The 21,630-nt window shown below is 36.1% G+C and overlaps 1 protein-coding gene across 1 annotated transcript; it reads right to left on the reverse strand.

The window, feature by feature from the left end:
* Positions 1–1,732: 1,732 nt before the first annotated feature.
* Positions 1,733–21,102, reverse strand: LOC111810826 (Cysteinyl-tRNA synthetase, class Ia family protein). The gene is made up of 10 exons (XM_023697635.2): positions 20,827–21,102; positions 20,441–20,632; positions 13,097–13,160; positions 6,062–6,223; positions 4,648–4,818; positions 4,284–4,565; positions 4,070–4,195; positions 3,631–3,864; positions 2,858–2,974; positions 1,733–2,418 (listed from the first exon to the last, which is right to left on the reverse strand). The coding sequence occupies exons 2-10, from the start codon at positions 20,605–20,607 to the stop codon at positions 2,035–2,037; spliced, it is 1,707 nt and encodes a 568-aa protein (XP_023553403.2). The 5' UTR covers positions 20,608–20,632; positions 20,827–21,102; the 3' UTR covers positions 1,733–2,034.
* Positions 21,103–21,630: the final 528 nt, after the last annotated feature.

Here is a 21,630-nt window from a genome sequence, read left to right on the forward strand (position 1 = left end):
AAAAAAACTATTTTTATATCTAAGCTTGTGTTCATTTTCATTTTATTTTAATCAATTTCTTTTGTAACAATTAAAAAAAACCACTTCCACCCTAATCTCTCTGCTCTTAAATAAAAATAAAATATATATATATATATATATATATATATATATATATATCTTTTTATAAATTCGTTAATTGGGAAGACTAATATTTCATTAAGATCAATATGCAACTTGAATCTAATTGACTTGATTCTAATCTTAAATAAGTTATTGATTCTAATCAATATGGTTGAAAATTATATTTATAGTCAATTAATTCCAATCAATATGGTTGAAAATTATATTTATAGTCATTCAATGTCTACCCTTATGGAGTAGGAACTCGACCATATATGGAGGTATAGTAATTTCTTCCTGAGCTGGTTTCACTTGAAAAATATGGCTCTTCACTTAAATAAATAAATAAATATATATATATATAAAATTAGAAAGATTTAAATTAATATTTAATATATTATAATATTAAATATACAAAAAAAAATATATATCTACTTGAATATAATTTATAATTTTAATACATGAATGATATTAGATATAAAAGAGAATATTTATTGTATTTGATACATTAAATATAATTTAAATAAAATATTATGTCTAAGTTGTCTCCCATCCTTACGTTCAATTCATAGAGTAGTTGAAAGAACTGAAGTAACTTAGAGACCTACAGGAACTTTCTTTATATTTCTAAATTGTTGCGCGAGTGAAACATTTATTCTCCGATGTGAATTAGAGCTCAAATATGAATCCAATATTAACATGAAAACTGCAATTAAGTGCGAAGGAAGTAGCCCGAAATATTGATTAACCTCGAAAGCTTGATTCACGATGGATCCCATTTGAACATGACTAAGCATGCTTAATAAAGCTTAACCAATCATAACGAATGAAAAACTTTGCTTAATCGTCGAAGAATCAAGTCTGAAAGATTAATTGAATCTCAAATAGGTGTTTGGTTAGCTGATTCTAGCCGCCCAAACATTCGGGGTGAATATTTAATTCTGTAAGACCATAATTCACAAACTACGAACTTTTATTCCAAGTTTAGGAAAGTCAAAACATCATACTTGAAGTGTGTCACTCCAAGGAAAAACCCCAAGAAAGTACAAGGATCACCTTGTATTAGATTCACAAATAATATTTAATACCAAGGTAGGCTCTAAATTTCCGAAGAACTAAACTACAAACCTCAACTTGGAGAATAAACTTAATGTTAGCGATAAAGTTAGACAATTGGATCAAACTCAGCTAATTTGAGCAAAAATAGAGAAGTTACTGCACCAAAAGGCCCAAAATTCGACCTTGTCAAGTAGAGGTGGCTTAAGCACATGTGAATGTAAACTAAGGCCACACAGGACCTCAGCTAATTTGAGCAAAAATAGAGAAGTTACTGCACCAAAAGGCCCAAAATTCGACCTTGTCAAGTAGAGGTGGGTTAAGCACATGTGAATGCATCGCACGCCAACAGTCCAAGCAAAAAAAAAAAAAAAAATGCTTGATTCAACCTTTTACAAGATGAAGATAAGAGGGAAGCAAAAACCTAGGTCATCCTGATGTAAGCATCACATTAGTGTGCAATTCTCATTAAATCAGTGTAAATCAGGTGTATTTCCTTTGCTCAAATTTGTGTGTTCTCATTCTCGTCCTTAAGATTTGATAAAACACTTAACCATAAAGAAAATGACGGTGATTGAGCAAATCCAGTCTCCTTCTTGGTTCATAATCAAATATTTCAAATGAAAAACCCAACAGGCAGTCAGCTGGGATTAATTTTTGGTCCCCAAAACAGCCGTATAAGATAAAAATTTCTCTCGGTATCACAGTTCACAAAAATTAAAGTAAATGGAAGTAGAGTTCATACCTGTATGCTACACATGCTCTTCCAAAATCCTTCAGGTTTCTATATTAAGGGCCAACGAGTGTTTACAACTGGCCAACAATGTAATGTAAATCTCATCCTTCATCCCTCTCCTCAACAAAGCGGATGCAACATCAGACGGGCACGGTCGCCTTATTTTCCTCATGTGGCTGAGCATCCTGTACTGTTTGTTCTTGAGCTGCCTTGTTCTGTTCAACTGCTGGTGGCTGAGCAACCTGCTGCTCTGTTGGTTTTTTCTCGGCCAATGGAGTAGACTTGTTCTGTTCAGACGGAGGAGGCGGTGGTGCCAGTTCTACAGGAACACACGGTCTCCAGACGGTCTCTTTGCCAACATCCATGAGAGCTATGCCCAAGGCAGATAGCTCAGCTCGGATTTGGTCACTTCTCGCAAAATCTTTGTTTTTCCTTGCTTGTGTTCTATCGTCGATCAATTTCAGTATATCATCTTCCACCATGCCTGCCCTCTTAACTGCTTTGTCTTTCAACTGCTGCAAAACCTACACAGGGAAAACACCTCACATCAGAATTGCATGTTCAACTAGTTGAATTCCAGTCTATAATATACAAACCTTCATCTCGTTCTCATATTCATTCATTTATTTATTTATGTAGAGAAGACAGAAGGTTTGTTCTCTTATGATCCCAATGCTTTGAATATTTCATTTGATCTTTTAACTTACATAGACAAATTCAGAGTTGATTTAATAACAGTCTTTGTTTCTTGTTTCTAATTTCTAGAAACGATAGCATTTGGTAACTGTTTATAAGTTTTAGAAACAACAAGGTCCAATCTCTTATTTCTTATTCCTATTTCAGTTTTCTTTTCCCAAAAACATAAATAAAAGTCTATTGACATGTGAGGGACCAAGACAATAAAAGTGTGAAGATAAATAAAAGGAGCAAAATAAATAAAACACCAAGACAGATTATATTTACTTCAGAGGAAGTAGAAGAGGATAGCAATCCTAGAACATCTAGAACTTCTCGCAATTCCTTCTTCACACTGATAAGGGCCTGAATCATTGAGAGCTGTTGTTTCTTTGGTTGCTTCTTCTGATAAAATCAAAAACATGAATGGTTATTTTACATTGAAAAGAACACGAGAAGAGGCAGCGGGATAACAAAATGTAAAACGAGAATATATTTTCCCGCTGTCGTCAGTTTAGTAGATTATAATTATTTTCACCAATTTAACAATACACTTCAATAAATGGTAAAATTAACATATACAGAACCAAGTTGTGATCGAGAGAAATGAAAGAAAGAACAAATTTAGAAAATAAAACCAACCAATAGATCACCCAACATCTCACTAATAAAAACAACATAAAAACTCCCAACTATGAAAACAACCCAACTACAATCAAAGCCATAAAAACAGAGCATCTAACCTGACCACAAAAATACTACCAACTCAACACTTGATACTAAATTACCAAAACCAAAAGAAACTCCAATATAATCATAAAAACCAGCCCCCTAGTCTAGCCCAATCACAAAAATGCTTACAGCAAGTAGCAAGTCTCAACAAAAATAAAAATAAAAGAAAAAATTAAAATCGACTCAATGGATTGAATTCCTTTAAATGAAAGTATTCACTCCACTGCTTATTCAAGTTCAAAATTCAATTTGATTAAATCAAAACTTCTAAACAGTGGTATAAACAAATTCCCAGCATTGGAGAAGTGCCTGCGTGCAAAAAACTGTACCTTCAGCGAGGTTAAAGTACTATTTATGAACTTCAGAGCTTCCTGGAAAGCTCCAGTCAATATATGTGCCGTGTTCAAGTCATCTGCCATTCTAGTTTGAAATTCAGAGCGTAGATTATTGATGCATTCTTCAGCAGCAGAGGAAACAGGATCTTTTTTGGCTGTTTTTCCCAAACCCTCAGTCAGGATTTCCCCTTGATGTTGTAATAAAGCATCTTCACAATCTTGGAAAGTCTAACAATTAAACAAAAATGGGCCATGAGTATCAACTAAATAAATGAACTGATCATTTAGGAATTATCTATCATGAGTTAATTATGCCACCTTGCATCACCGATTATAAACAGCGACCATGAGTTTCATTAAAAAAACTGATAATAATAAATGACAGACCATGGGGCGGTAGAGGGTATTCTCAGACATTGATGGGATCACAAACCTGGTATATATAATAAATAGTATCTGATGCACTATCCAACTGGGAGACAGTGTAGTTGAGAGGAGACCGATAGTGAGCACTTATTAAAAAGTGTCTCAAAACTAATGGATGATACCTTTCCGTAATCTGCAAGTACAAGAAAAAAGTAGTAGGTAATAACAAAAACTAAACAAAAGGTAAAGAAACTTCAATAGCTCCTTTATGCCCATACTACCTGGCGAATGGTGAAAAAGTTACCCAGTGATTTGGACATCTTTTCATTATTATTTGTAACATGCCCATTGTGCATCCAATAACTGATTTTACTCTCTTGGCAGGCAGCACAGCTTTGTGCGACCTCGTTTTCATGATGTGGAAAGATCAAATCAATGCCACCTCCATGGATATCAAACTTAAAAGTAAGATAATGAGCACTCATAGCACTGCATTCTATATGCCATCCTGGTCTTCCATGACCCCACGGACTTTCCCAACTTGGCTCACCAGGTTTTGCAGCCTACAAAAATTATATTTATTAAAAACACTACACAATTAATTCCTATTCCTACTTTATAGCCAAATTGATATCCGCTTTTAACCTTCCACAATGCAAAGTCAAAAGGACTACGCTTTCTTGGATCTACAGCAACCCGTTCACCTGCTCTATGATTTTCAAGTTTTTGTCCTGACAATTGGCCATAATTTGGAAATTTTTCCACAGAAAAGAACACGTCTCCATCAACCACATAGCCATATTCATTATTTATAATCTGCAAATTTATCAACAAAAAATCAAATAAGACAATCCAAATCACAGTCAGATGAGTAAACGTTAGCCCTTCATTCACATCTGGAACAAAGAAATATTCATATGAAACAGCAAGATAACTAAAAGTTCATAAAATGCAAGACTCCATTGTGTCTTCTAAATAGAACACTCCCTAAATTCATTTTAGAAAATAGCCTCCAACTTATTGGTATCATTCATATGAAAAGCCAATTCCATTTTTATATCCATTAGTATCCATCCAAGCGTGCACCTTGAGAATACTTGAGAACAACCACCTAACACTCCTACATTTAATGCTCCCTATATTAATAAATGAATTCATTTTAGAAAATATCCTCCAACTTATTGGTATCATTCACATGAAAAGCAAATTCCACTTTTATATCCATCAGTATCCATCCAAGCGTTCAATAAATCATGTTAGAAAATATCCTCCAACTTATTGGTATCATTCACATGAAAACCAATTCCATTTTTGTATCCATCAGGCGTGCACCTTGAGAATACTTACGGACAACCACCAAACTCTCCTACATTTGATGCTCCCTAGATTAATCAATAAATTCATTTTAGAAAATACCCTCGAACTTATTGGTATCATTGACATGAAAAGCCAATTCAATTTTATATCCATGAGTATCCATCCAAGCGTGCACCTTGAGAAGGCTTAAGGACAACCACTTAACTCTCCTACATTTAACAGTCAAGAAAACTGACGGGAATAAAATTCCTACATTTCATTGTCAAAAATAAAAAAACTCATAGGAACTATATTATAGATAGTTGCCAACCATGACTTGAACTCATTCTCTCTAAGTCTTCTAATATTTAATTCACCCTCATTGGTGTCACGTGGATAGACAATCATAGCAAAAATTTCAACACACAATCCATGCACATTTCTTTTTCCCACAATAATTACAAAAATAGTCATTAAAGCAAACATAGTTATATTTGGAAGAAAACACATTTAAAGAGCAGGTGGTAAACACACTACTGCAGTAACACCGGATCTCTGACCAATCATTATGCCTTCTTACAGCGAATTTCTAAACCACAATTGGCTAGGTATGGACAAAAGTTGCACGTATTCTAAAATATAAATATACATACGAGATATGGATGCATTCTGCAATTTACAGGAACAAAAATAGATAAAGTTTGCTGTTGACCTGGATTGGTGCATTTTGCTTTCATTGTTGAGTGAGTATAAAGATCCATACCTGAGTTATCATGTCCTTAATTTGTTCCAAGTGATCTGACACACGAGGTTGGTGTGTTGGAGATAGGCACTGAAGATCATCCATGTCAGCAAGATATTCCTGGCAAAAGCGTTCACTTAATGACAGTGGATTCTCCCCTGACTCATTTGCCCGTCGAATTATCTGTTAATAGTAAGAATAGCAACCTCAAATACAGAAAAATATAACGACTAGAGAAGGCCACGACTTTACTATTAGGAAAATGTAAAAATAAACAAATTAGGCAATCTAACTTCATAGTAATTGTCTCCAAGACTAACTATAATTAGACAGTTTGTAAGTTACATCACAGGCTTCGAATTACTAAAGCAAAGGAGAAACTTAATCACTCATTAGTCAATGAAAAAACATCGTGGGATGTTACCCCTTGTGCATTTATTAATTATGGTCATTGTTGCTGGACAAGGGCCCTTTAAATGAAAAATACAAACGAAAACATTTACTCTTTCAGTAAGAAGCAAATAAAAAGCTGTCCCATGTTGAGCTCAGTAAAAAGGGCGTAAAATTAAAAATAAATTAGATCTGAACCAAGAAGAGCAATAGATCCACCTTACTTTACCCATTATGACACACGTAGCATAAATAATTGAGATTACAAAAAAATGGACAGAACAATGATTCTACGATGTACAGTAGAAAAAAAGAGTATTTAATTCCCAATATGAGGCATAGCACCAATACACTGACTTCATTAAATGGAAGTAACAAAATCTAGTTTTAGTAGCACAGCCAGGAAAAAAAAAATGCTAATGGTCTCCAACTAAGAGGAAGAATACGGATATGAGACAGATACAACATGACAAGAACATGATGACATGTCAATTTTTTAAAATTCTAGGATACAAACACGACAATGACACATTTATTAAAATAATAAATGCACTTATAGACTTTGAATCTCCTCTGTATAAAAATAATATATATTTTTTAAGAGGAATATATATTCTAATATAAGTTTATGCATTTATTTCTTAAAAAATGAATTTGATGTACTTTTCTCTCCAAATTTATTTCCAAATTTATTGTTTTAGTCCTACATTATTTGATGTCCCTATTTAGTATACTTAACAAGAGTTCAATATGCGTCTAACAAATGTTTGATCTATACGTACTTTGTACGGTTTAACGCATATCTAGGTGTGTGCCAAACTGAAATTTTTGTTTTTGTTTTTTTCTTTTCTTTTTTTTTTTTTTTTTTGATAAGATACCATTTCATTGATGATTGAAATTTACAAGAGAGATGTATAATCCATGATGTTTACAAAAGACCTTCTAAATTGGCAAGGAGGGAGGTATAACTATAGGAAGTAAAAATATTAGACAGTTTACACCAAGATATAGCTTGGTAAACAACATTGTCGAAAAGTTTTGTGTAGGTCTGTGTCTTTTCTACAAATATTCTCTTATTTCTTTCTTTCCACAGATTCCAAAAGAAAGCCATGATGAGGTTTTCTCATAATAGGGCTTTTGCGTTCTTGAAAGGGTGGTACGTTAAGGCCATATCCAAAAAATCCTTTACCTCCCTAGGAAATGTGAGATGACATTCAAATATATTGAGAATCGTTATCCAGAAATTCTGAGCGTATGTGCATTGTATAAACAAGTGATTTTGTGATTCGTTTTCTTTCTTGCATAATGGACACCAATTTGGAGATAGAGTGATATAGGACATTCTTTTTTGAAGATTTTCACTTGTGCTGATGGCTATATGTGCTATTTTGTAGAAGATGGAGGGGGTGATTTTTGTTTGATGTAGGCGTATATTTAGCCTTTATAAGATTTCGCCATAAGGCCTTTTCTTCATGATGATATCTCCATATCCATTTGGCGAGGAGAGCTTTGTTCTTCTTCCTTATCGAGAGAAGACCGAGGCCTCCCTTTTCTGTTGGGAGGTTTAAAATATTCCAATGAACAAGGTGTGCACCATCTTTCCACAAGTAGTTTCTGAAAAGTCTTTCTATATCCGCGGCCACTTTTTGTGGCATTTCAAATAGAGACATGTAGTAAGTAGGGAAGTTGGATAATGTGGTTTGTATTAGGGTAAGTCTTCCGCCTTTTGAACTATAACGTGATGACCATGTTGACGACCTTCTTTCTATTTTCTCAATATTAATCTTCAAAAAGGAAAAGGATTTGTGGTTTTCTTTTAAAGGTAGTCCTAGGTACATATTCGGTCATTCTCCCTTTTTACAACCATATATGCTGCAAATTCTTCCATGATCTCTGTGCTAATATTGATGCCCATGATCTCTGTTTTTTGGAGATTGATATTTTGTCCAGAGAATCCTTCAAAGGTTTTTACTGTCTCAACCAAATCAGAAAAGAGGATTGTGTCATCTGCGAACGGAAGGTGGTTGATGCTCAAGCCTTCATTACCAATCTGAAAACCTTTTATCTGCCCTTCGTATTCTGCTTTTGTCAGTAGGCAACTGAGACCGTCCATTACCATGATGAAGAGAAAAGGGGATAGTGGATCTCCTTGTCTCAGACCTCATGTGGCATAAATCTTCCCTCTCAGTCTTCCATTGATGATGATGGAGAAATTTGTGGGTGAGATGCATCCTTTAATCCACCTTCGCCATTTTGGGCTAAAGCCTTTTGCCACAAGAATGTTTTCGAGGAAAGTCCAATCAACCTTGTCGAAGCCTTTTCCATGTCAAGTTTAATGACTACACATTTTTGTTTCTTTCTTTCCCTTTCATCAATGAGTTCGTTGGGCATGAGGGATGCATCAAGAATTTGTCGCCCCTCAACAAAACCTATTTGTTGCCCAGTGATTGTGAAGGGGGGAACCTTTTTAAGACGTTCTGATAATACCCTTGCTATGATTTTATATAGACCAGTCGTGAGGCTTATGGGACGAAAGTCTGTAACAATGCGAGCATCCAGTTTCTTTGAGATCAAACATATGTATGTTTCATTCAGGTTGCCATTAATAACTCTGTTTCGAAAAAAATATTGGAATACTCTCATGATATCAGCTGTCATAATGATCTGAGGTAAAACCATCTGATCCTAGAGTTTTGTCGGAGCCCAAGTGCCAAACTGCCTTCCCCACCTCTTCTTCAGTGAAAATGACCTCGAGGGAGGCAGCTTGCTGTTGATCAATAGGACTCCAGTCAAGATTGTGAGGAAATTCGCAGAGGGCATTGTCCCTTGCGTATAAGGACGTGTAGAAGGACACAAATTCTAATTCAATTTCTTCTTCGTTTACTAAACTACTGCCTTGTGCGGATAGAATTCCATGATGGTACTCTTTCGTTTCTTTGTAGCCATGATACGATGGAAAAACTTGGAGTTTGTCACCTTCCTCTACCCATTGTTTTTTACATTTTTGTCTCCAAGATTGCTTTTCATTTACTGCCAACGAAATAAGTTCTGCTTTCAAGAGCTTTTTCTGTGTGTTGAACTAGTGTGATGGAGCCAGTTTCCTCCATCTGATCAAGGAGGACAATTTCGATTAACAGTTGGTTCCTTTTTGTGGAAATGCAACCAAAAACCTCATTCCATTTCTTTAGGACTTCTTTTAGTCTTTTAAGTTTGTTGATGAAACCGTGCCCTAGCCATCCACAGAGGGGAGTATTCTTCCACCAGTATTCTACCATTGGCAAAAATTTAGAATGGTTCAGCCGCGTATTCTCAAATCGGAAGGGTGAGGGGCCCCATTTACAGCAACCCATGGAAAGTAGAATGGGATAATGATTAGATGTAGGTCTATTCCGTCTTTGAATCCAGCATTACTGAATTTTCCAAGGAGGCCTTCTGTGGCAAGAAATCTATCGATGAGTGTCAAGGTGGGTGGAGATCTATTGTTTAACCATGTATAGAGTCCATTACTAAGGGGAAGGTCAATGAGTTCAGCTTCTCTTATGAAATTGTTGAAGGTGGGTGGAGATCTATTGTTTAACCATGTATAGAGTCCATTACTAAGGGGAAGGTCAATGAGTTCAGCTTCTCTTATGAAATTGTTGAAGTGTCACATGCTTTTGGTGGCTTTTCCACTGGATTTTTCATGCGCCCATCGAGAAGTATTGAAATCGCTTGCCAAAAGTCAATTCTCTTTACATAAGCATAGATCCTATAATTCCTGCCAAAATGTCTTTCTTGATATCTACAGGGGCCATAGATTCCTATAATCCAAACACTCTAATTATCAGCCAGTGTAATATGTGTGGTTAAGGTTTATAAGCCTTTGGTGACTTCTGAAATGGTCAAAGCTAGGTCGTTCCACATGATTAAGATCCCCCCTGATAAACGGAAGCATCCAAAGCTGACCAACCAATATGTGTGGCACTCCAAAGGGATTTAAGTATCCAGCGATCAACATAATTCAATTTTGTTTCTTGAAGAATAACCATAGTGGGATTGTATTTGAGGAGAAAGGACTTGATTAAGGCTCTCTTTTGCCAATCTCCCAATCCCTGAACATTCCAAGAGATAATAATCATAAGTATTGACCTCCCAATTGTGATTTGCTCGATTTCTCATAATTGATGTTTGAAAGAAGGCTAGCAATCTCCCTAGTTAGTTTACTCAATTTCTTGGCCGTAGTGAGCTTCTTTGTCCCAAATGGTATAGCCATGATGCACATGTGGTGCTCTTTTAGCCATGGTGCCAAGATTTGGATGGCTCTTATTGGTGTGAGTGTTGCTGATATCGAGGAGGCCTCTTCTACCTCAGTTTCATCCTGCTTTCCCTGAAAAAGAGTGCCAAGCTTTGTATCCGCAAGGTTGATCTCTAGCAATAGGTGAGAAATGTTGGCCTTTTCTGCAGCGGGGCATGGTTGGGCGGTGGAGAGGGGTAAACGGCTAGATGCATATTCATCGTTTGATTCTTGGTCAATGCCAACCGTGGAGAATTTTGTTCTTGGGGTGAGGAAGGTTTTTTGGTTATTTATGATGATGGCATGTTTTTCTGGTGATATTGTCACAACTTGTAGGTCGGGGATAAGAAGTGGTATAGTAGATGGAGTTTTGGAGTATGGTGTAAGGTAGGGTGAGGGGTTGGTGGCCATTGGTTTATGTGTGGGGAGGCTATGGGTTTATGGGGCATGGAAGATGGGGAGGGTGGCGGAGTATGGTTTGGTTGGGGGGTTGGCCTTTTTTTTAAGAGGAGTTGGCTTGGAGGGTATGGGGCTGTCCATGGCAGGTGGGTATGGTCGTTACCTTTTTGGGGCTTTGTGGTATGACCATAGACTCTGTTATGTGTAAATTTGGTGTTGAGTCTTGTTGTACTTGAGAGGCCCCTCTAGGTGTTGTTTCTCGGTGGTTTGACCAACGATGTGGTCCAAGAATGCCGCATGAAGTATCTATAATAAATTTGGTATCGTCTGGGGTACAAAATCTTTTCGGTGCTTGTTCAGTGCGTTGGTAGCCAGTCATAACGTCAACAAACGATTCTCCATAAAAGCAAGGGTCTATATTGACCATAAGGGGAATCTTGGATAATGATGGTATTGAGATTTCTGCTGGTATGAAACCTGTATATTTTTCTCAATACAAATGGTGGCTTCCATGAGGTCCACTCTCGATGAGGGTTTTTTTTAGCAATCTCAATAAAACCTCCACAGGCATCTCTTATGTGTTTCAAAGTATCGATGTCCCAACGATTTAGAGGAAGATTTTTTATTTTACTCCAACCTCCATAAGAGGGAACCACGGGGTCATTCAGGTGCTTTTCATCAGACCATGGTTCTATTTTCAATGCCTAGTTACCAACTTTTTACCAACCATTTTCAATGCCTAGTTACCAACTTTTTACCAACCTTTTTTATTATCAACTAATGAGGCTTGCTCCTTTGACGTGTACCGAAGAATCGTCTTGTCTGCTCTGTAGGGGTTTAGTTGGCTAAAGTCATTGAGCATGGATTGGATGCTCCGGTTTATCATAAACCAGTCATCGTGAAAATGTTTTCGAGTGACAATCACCATCATATCCCATACAGTATGAATGGGGGAGAGGGAAAACTTGTTGATTGTCTTTGCCTTTTTGTTTATAATCGAAAGGTATGTTTCTACATCTGCCTTTCTATCTTCTGACATTTGTGGCGACTTTTTAGTATCAGGCAAGGGTTGTGTAGGTCGATGAACATGTCTATGGTCTTGTCTTCTTCTCTGAGGTCTTGAGTTTAGTTGATGGTTTGGTATTTTAGTGGACAGCAAGGAATAGTTTCATGTGTCGTCAATGATTTTAGTTTTTTCTATTTTAGTGGGTGGGGAGGGGGGGGGGGGGGGATCATGGGATGTGCAGGTGTCTTCGTAGATGGAGCGGCTGTCATCATGGTCTTATTCAGTCGGAGGAGTGGCTAGCGGGTTCTGTCATTGTGCAGCGATTCAGACGCAACTCTTTGTCTTCCGAAGTGTTGTTCGCAAACCTTCGTCTTCCCCACCTTGGCACAACCCCGGAGGTTGCGACCCTAAGTCTTCCGGAGGTCGCGACTCTTCGCCTTCTTTGTCTTAAGGAGGTCGCGACTCTTTGCCTTCCTTAAGGAGGCAGCGACAGTGGCACCAAGAGGCCGGCTTCAGATGTCGTGACTCTCTCTCTCTCTTTCTCTCAAGCTGCTAAATTTAAGCTTTTTTTTTCCTTTGATTCAACTTTTTGTGCTTTTTAGGTCTGCAATGTGTTCACTACCTATGCAGGAACCGGAAAAACTGACATTTTCCATCACGAGTGACAAATCAGAAACTAAAATATAAGGCTTCCAATCATATGGCCTTACTGGGTGTATCAGAATAGACAAACTAAATCCAGCAGAGATACATGGCATGGTTTAGATTCGAGAGCAAAGAGAAGATTAAGTTTCGGGATGATCAGCTGTAAGGGAAATCTCACTTCAAATTGGCTTATCCCAAGACTGTATCAGGTGGAAAATTCTCTAATAGAAGAATACAAAAAGATAGAACTCTAAGAAATCATCCCTGCACAAGTAAATCATTGAGCATGTGTGTGTAATTCTTGTTCAATGTAAGACGAGTGCTTGTGTAATTCTACACTCACCTTGTCATCGACATCAGTAAAGTTCCGCACATAAGTAACTTCATATCCCAGGTGCATCAGATATCTGCAGGGATATTGTTACCAAGTTACAGACAATTTTGAACCATTCAATAAAAAATAAATAGTCAGAACTGCAAAACAAATCACCCAAAATGCAGAAAAAGTCCAACATGAAAACAGAGTCCAACATTCAATCAGCAGTTTAAATTATAGGTCATGCTTCACTTTCATGACGAATCAGAAAATACTAAAATTTGAAATCTCTGTTTTATTATAAATATTCAGACAAAAAAAAAACAACCAAAACGATTCGCTTTGCATAGGTATATAAAAATATTTCATGTCAATAGATCAATATGTGAGAAATCAAATATCCCAGTCTCTTTTTTCTTTCATTAATCGAGGTGTCATTACAAAAAAAAAAAAAAAAAAAAAATGAAAGAATACAAAAGCATACAAAAATAAAGCCCAAACAGAAAGAGTCAAGCTACAAAAAGGAGCTTTGAGTAGGCAATATAAGACCCAACGGGCAATTACAAAAGGACATAACCACCAAGGCCCAAAGATAATCAATTATCTCAGTTAGAAAAACATTCACCATTTTAAGAAACGTTTATGAGGAAGAAAAGATCTGCACATTTTCAGGAAGTTTATCAGAAATTATTGAGCCTTACAGAATGCCAAAGAAAACATGCATTTAGAAAGAAGAGTTCTCATTCACATCGCCAAAGGCTTATAGTGATAAGGAATCACTTCAGGGAAAGTAAGATTCAGATTACCAAGACAAAAATTCTTGTTTCAGATTCGAATCACTCCACAAGCAAAGATTGATCATTCAAGTTTGAATGATTCTAAACATGCAACCTAAACTACATAGAATTGCAAAGAAACTTAGGTCTTGGCTAAAGAACACACAAATGCTCTTTTTACTACATTTTTTAAGTCTACTTTACAAAGACAACAGACATGGCTTTATATAGCCTCAAAATGAAGACCCATAACTTTCCATAAGGCATTCCAAGAGTTGTAACTTTCATATCATATGATCATAATTAGCCACTAGGTAAATGTAACCTTAAAAAGATAATAATAAAAAGTCCTAAAATACATTAATGAAATACAATAACTTTAAATTATCGTCCCCCCAAAATTTGTAACCATATGAGAATAAATGAAACTCATCTTCCTTGAAGTTCATATTGTTCTTATCATGTAGCCTCACATTAGCATCTCACTTTCATATTCCCACTTCAATATCTTTACGTTCCAATCAAGCATCATTGAAATTTTAGTGTGGCACCTAATTTGTTACATAATTCGTTTGTACAAATTAAATCACCACTAAAAAGATGCAAAGGTGTATCTTCGCTTCTTCATCCCTCCCCGCTTGGACTTACACAGTTTCTTCAATACTACAAGCACCACAGACTATTTTGTAGAACAACAAAGAACCAGGTTACCAGGAACAGTTGTTCTACTACTTCTCCGATGTTTAGCTAAACAAAAACAAAAAATAATAACCAAACAGTTCCAATAAGGCGTCAATTTTGGTGTTCAGTCTCAAATATCTAGGATTTGTACTTGAAGATCTGCAGTGCGAAAAATCTGATTATGTTTAATATAAAAGCAACCAAAGTTGCAATTTTGTTTTAGTATTTGAAATCTAATCCAAGTTGCAATCTTTATTTTAGTATTTGAAAGACTTCGACCACTGTTTGCTTATGAAGTTCAAATCTTGGACTACTTGGCAATACAACATATGGTAGCTTGTCCTGACGGTTGTTGAAGTTAAAACAAGCTGGAATAATTTCTCTCTTTATTTATTTATTTATTTATTATTATTATTATTATTATTCATTTGAAACAAAAGATTTTGTGGACAAGATAAAATTTACCGAGGAATAAGCCCCCTATAGAACTAAACACAGCCACAAAATATTTTAAAGAATGCCCCCTCACATCAATGAAGCTTTTGACAGAAGTTGATGAACTCCTTTTCCACCTCCAAATGATTGATTAGTCTGTAATCCTTCAGAGCAGATCACTAGGATTCCTTTTTTCAACTGGAAACCCAAACACAAGTAGATTTTTCATCCCCATTTAGGCTAAATTATAAAAAATACCCTTGAGTTTTTCCCTCTGTTTCAAAAATACCCTCTTCTTTCAAAAGTTACAATATTACCCCAACCTTTCATAGACGTTTCAAAACTACCAATGGAGTAAAAAACCAATTAGAATGTTGAACAAAAAATTGAAGTGTCTAAATTTCGTTCCTTCAAACTTAACCAAGCATGTGTACTACTCATTGCCAGGTTGTTCTAGCCATAGCCACGTCCATTTTTCCATCCTAGTCATTGGTGCAGCGTTTGGACACCAAAATGGTATGAAATCAAAGTAGCTCAGGTACCAAATGATATTGAAATCAAAGTAGCTCCAATGCCAAAATGTTATGAAACCAGTTTTGGGATCTAAAAACCATGTGGAAGAACGGAACTCATAGAACTCAACCTCAAAATCCATAAAAACGCATTTGAAAATCAACCAAAGGAAAGTAAAAATCGAATACCGCTGTAAATAAGATCATTCCTTATTTGACATTTCAATCACTCCATAAGAAAGTTTGATCAAGTCAAGCATAAATGAATTTATGCATACAACCTAAACCACATAGAATTTTCAAGAATCATAGTTTCAAGCTAAACAAAAGCACAAAGGCTCTTTTTACTAAATTTCCATTCTCAAGTCCCCTTTTACAAAAGGAATTAGCTAAGCTATATATAGCCTCCAAATAAACCCTAAATTGTGACCTATTGGCAATTTAAGGATTGTAATTCCAAGTACATGAATGCCATATCAACCATTAACTCTACAGTAACCTAAAATTATAAATGGAAGGTTTAAAGCTGAAGTTACAATAAAAAGAGCCATAAATCCTAGATAGAAGTCTCTTGGTCAGCCTTCAAAATCTTGTGACCATCCAGAGAAAATGAAGTCCAACTTAAAATATTTTGAAGCCATTGTTCCATAAATGAAGTTTGAAGTTTGATTCTTCTTTAGTGAAGCATGAGTTGCACTTGAGTTCATTAAATGCAACCTAATTTCAACTTTAAATGTGACTTGACTTCATTTAATGTAACTTGAGTTTAACTTCATTTTGTCATGAATGAAGTTCGAGTGCATTTAATGCAACTCAATTTTGTTGTAAACTTGGACAACATCTAGGAAGCACGAACACTTTGTATTTGACAAAGTGTCTATGTTGGACACGAATACATCCGAACACGTGTCCGACATAAAAAATTGTGTGCCCCTTTTTATTATTTTTAAAAAATTTGGACGCGTGAAAGAACACATCATGAACATGTCATTCAAAAACCCAAACCTTTCAAGTAGTTGATGGCAAAACAGTCGTGTTAGAAAAAGTAGTCAACGGTGAAGTCCATCAGTGGTAAAGGGAGAGAGATTGAACGAAGGTGGGGAGAGATGGAGGGAAAGTAGAAAGTAAGGAGGGGAGGAAAAGAGTGTTTTGGGGTTAGCATTCTTTTTCTTTATTTATAAACTTTTTTATAAATCTTATTTTGTGGGCTTTTATTGGGTTCTTCGTGGTTTGGGCTTTGTTCTTCATAATGACTTGTTGGATTTTATGTAGATTTAAATTTTAAACAAAAATCAACGACCAATAAAAATTTTGTTCACTTTTTTTTAGTTTTGATTATTCTTAATAGTTATCAAAACTAAAATATTTTGAATTTGATTTTTAATATTATTTAATAAAAAAGTTCAAGAAAAAGTAATGTATCCCCGATGTGTCTATGTCCTACATTTTTATGAATTGGCATGTCACTATGTCTATGTCATGTTGTATCTGTTTTCTAGTCTGTGTAATGTCTATGTCCGTACTTTTAGGACATCATTCTTGAAATCTTCTTTGAAGTTCATATTGTATAATTGAGATGTCTGAGTTCACATCAATTTTCTACTCCAATGATAGTTTCCAGACATTTATGAAAGGTCGACAGCAATATTGCAACCTTCTGGAAAAAAAAAGGGTATCTTTTAAACAAATGGCAAAGTCAAGGGTATTTTTTTATAATTCATCCTTATTTCTATCTAAGAGACTCCAAGGAATGACTTAACCACCCTATCACCATCAACATCCTTCCATCATACATCGAACAGTAGTAGAGAATCCTTATGAGCAAGCCATGTATTTCTTTCCTTAGCCCTTTTCACTCAAGAGAAGATGAATTACCTAATCCATACCATTCAACATAGGAAGTTCAAAGAATAAAGATACCCTTTGAGCTATTGCCATTTTTTCTTTGAAAACTATAATTTTAACATACTAGCATGAGTTATAACTTGACTATCTGACACCATCAACATCCCTCAATCATATAACCAACAATAGAAGGAAAAATATTCCTTATGACTAAGCCACGTATTTTGATACTTTTTTTTATAAGAGACAATTTCATTGATGATTGAAATTTACAAAAGGGATGTATAATTCATGATGTTTGCAAAAGACCTTCCCAATTTGCAATAAGGGAGGTATAACTATAGGAAGTAAAAGTATTAGATAGTTTATACCAAGATATAGCTTGGTAAACAAAATTGTCGAAAAATTTTGTGTAGGTACCTGTTTTTTCTGCAAATATGCTCTGATTTCTTCCTTTCCACAAATTCCAAAAGAAAGTCATGATGAAGATTTTCCATAATGGGGCTTTTGCATTCTTGAAAGGGTGGACGTTAAGGCCATATCCAAATTTTCTTTACCTCCCTAGGAAATGTGAGATGTCATCCGAATATATTGAGAATCGTTGTCTAGGAATTCTGAGGGTATGTGCACTACATAAACAAGTGGTTTTATGATTCGTTTTCTTTCTTGCATAATGGACACCAATTTGGAGAAAGAGTGATGTAAGGCATTCTTTTTTGGAGATTTTCACTTGTGCTAATGGCTTTATGTGCTATTTCCCAAAGGAAGAACTTCACCTTTTTAGTTTGATGTCCTTTCCATACTGTCTTTGCTAGCATGGGATTTATTGCTTCTACTTTTTCCCCCATGTCCATCATCAAGGATTTTGTAGAGAAGACTTCGTCAGCGCTAGGGAGCCAAGTTAGTGAGTCTGCTTTGTTTGACAATACCACAGGGGCAATGTCAAGGCTTAATTTGGCCCACTCTGTTGCTTCATTAACCTTTAAATTCCTACCAAGCTTCAGGTCCCAAAATTTGTTGACAACATTCCACGTTTCTTTAATCATGGCTTTTTTGCTATGAGAAAGCCTGTACAAAAGTGGATACTTCAAGGCTAGCATGGTGTTTTCAATCCATAGGTCTGTCCAAAATAATGTGCTTCCCCTATCACCCACCTTATGGCGAGTTCGATTGTGATAAGGTTTTGATGTTTCTTTATGAACTTCCAAGGCCCTTTTGTAGAAAAGATGGAGGGGGCAGATTTTTGTTTGATGTAGGAGTATATTTAGCCTTTATAAGATTTATCCATAAGGCCTTTTCTTCACGATGATATCTCCATATCCATTTGGCGAGGAAAGCTTTGTTCTTCCTTATCGAGAGAAGACCGAGGCCTCCCTTTCTGTTGGGAGGTTTATAATATTCCACCAAACAGTGTGCCATCTTTCCACAAGTAGTTTATGAATAATCTTCCTATATCTACGGCCACTTTTTGTGGCATTTCAAATAGAGACATGTAGTAAGTAGGGAAGTTGGATAATGTGGCTTGTATTAGGGTGAGTCTTCCGCCTTTTGAAGTATAATGTGATGACCATGTTGACAACCTTCTTTCTATTATAATCTTCCAAAAGGAAAAGGATTTTTGGTTTGATACGTGAGAGGGGAGGATAACCATAGGATCAACCTCCAAAGATTCATGAGGGAGTCATTAGAAGTGGGATTCACGAGGAAGTCATCAAATGTGGGTCTATCAAGGCTTTTCTATTTTGGGGCTGTGAATGTTTTCTATCTACTCCTCAAAAGCCAACAAAAGGAAGTGTTTCCATTTCCACATACGGGTTCAAATTAGTCCACTGCTTGACAAATCAATCAAAAAAGAAGTCACAAATCAGCCTAATTAAGTGTTTCATACTTTTGTTAAGAAGAAAAGGAACACCTAGAAGGCTTCTGAAATGGCCACCTAACTGCATTGTGATCCTTTATTTTCACTCAAGCATCTGAACAAAGACCAAGTAAGAGCGCCCAACTCAAGCCAAAAACTAACAAGAAGACCGTAAATCCTACAATCTATGAAGAAGATGTGACGACCAAAGAGAATTTCATATACAAGGAAAAGTACCTTCCACAACTTCTTCAACGATAAGAAAAATCAAACACAAAATACGAAAGATAATAATACCACTTGAAGAACCCTCAGCATCTGAACACATCCATGCAATGTGATTGGAACTCCAAATGAACTAGATAACACGGCAGAGAGTTATTTCTCACAAAATGGCCCAATTTTGAATTGTTTTAAGAATCAAATCCACAAGAAAGGATTGTTTTCTCCTAGCCACTATCCCATACATGTACGTATTTCCAATTGAAATTTTCATGAAGCAATTGTTTTTCGTTAAGGGCCACAAGGTGGAATGCTTTGAAGTGCATCTACTCAAATGTGAAATACTTCGAGGTGCATCTACTAAAAAATTATTGCTACAGCCATTTTGGGTGAGAGATCCAATGGTCATCAATTCTCCACTGTTTTCCATTCTAAAATGTACCGCATTGTTCCTTCATAGGATTAATTTTGATCCAATGGCTTCATGGGGTGGAATACTATATGATTTTTGGAACAAGCCTCTAATGGGAGACTATCTAGAAAATATCACGCTGATATTAGATTTGGAAAATATAGTTAGTCCATCAATCATTCAATTTGGAGAATGGAGAAAGTTGTGGCGTATTGGGTGCTTGGGTGGTTTCAAGGGCCGTGTCTGTTTGTTTGAACTTCCCTATTCAGGAAATGACTCCAAACACTACATATATATGCACCATGATCTAACTTAACATCTTTCTTACAGAGGATTCACTTATTCCTTTACCTTTTCCTGCAATTGTTTCTTTTTTCCTCTGCCTCTAGGTAACATTGTTCAAGCTGAAAGCTAATCAGTTTGTTTTCTCTTGTGATTATGGAAAACTACGAGGTTTTCTTGTATATTCTGAAAACCAATGCAAGCAGTATTGTATGCAAACAATATACATAGAACTCCCAGAACCTGGAAATCCAGGCTTTGTCTACAATCGCATTATCCAAGAGACCAAAAAAAACTCGCAAATGCAATCACTTGACATAGAGATACGAATGCACGAAAGTAGTAAACCTGTAGAGGACGTCAAAGTTGACAGCGGCACGGGCATGGCCGATATGGCTGAAATCATAGGCTGTGATGCCACAGACGTACATGCCAACCTTACCAGGCTCCTTCGTGGTGAATACTTCCTTTTGCTGCGTCATCGAATTGTACACCCTAAATTCCTCTTTCGCCATTTCGACGGCAGACAAGAAACTGAACCTGGATACGATAACAAAGAGGGAATTATTCAAATTTATGTCTACCACGATTTTAATCTAAAAACTCATCGATGCTGAGACTGTTCTTTCAAGCTACTCCTCATTTATGTCACTCCCAAGTCTTAATTTTGAGTTTTTCTAATCGGCCAATTCGATTGGAAAAGAGAAAGACATAGATTGAGAACGAGAGAATACCGGTAACAAGAGAATAGAAAAACAGTGCAAACTCCAATGAGGAAGGCGGCGGTGGCGGCGGTGGCGGCGGCGGCACGATCGAGAGAGTAACGACAGCGTCGGCACGTGCAGGAAAGGAATTAGGGAGCGGCGGGAGTTGGTAAAAGAAAAAGGGGAGCCGACTCCGGCGTCGGCGTTGCAGAAGAAGAACGAGAGAGGGCTGGGGAGAACGCGGAGAAGGGAGAGCGCGTGAGAGACGAAGGAGCTTGAGTAGGTAGGTTTTCCCCCCTCCTCTATTTACTTTTTATTTTATTTCTTTTTATTTTATTTAATATGGTAAGCTCAGTTATTGGGCTTTTCAGGAGAGATTGGCCTACTTCTCTTCTTTTTCTTTTTCTTTTTCTTTTTCTTTTTCTTTTTCTTTTTCTTTTTCCTTCAATTAATTGGAAATTTTATTTTTAGATATATATTAAAAAAAAAAAATTGTAATAGTTACCAAATATAAAATTGATATATTTTTACCATTTTTTTCCGAGACCTTTTTAAATAATTTTTTTTTCTTTTTATAACTATTTATTTGTATTAAGAAATTTGAAATGGAAAACATTAAACTAAAAATGGGTGATTATGTTTAGAACTTGGAAGATAGAATCATATTTATTAAATAAATTAATTATAAGCACAAATTGAAGATGGTTAATATATTTTAAACTCTCTAAGAATCCATTGTATTGAAGTTTGACTATGGGCAGGTCTAGATGTCCATGCAAGAGCTAAAGGTAGTAGCTAAAAGTGGTAACAAAAAGATTCGCCCTTTTTAAGAAG

Source organism: Cucurbita pepo, chromosome 1 (genome assembly GCF_057944985.1).
Source record: "Cucurbita pepo subsp. pepo isolate OVF chromosome 1, ASM5794498v1, whole genome shotgun sequence".
NCBI lineage: Eukaryota > Viridiplantae > Streptophyta > Magnoliopsida > Cucurbitales > Cucurbitaceae > Cucurbita > Cucurbita pepo.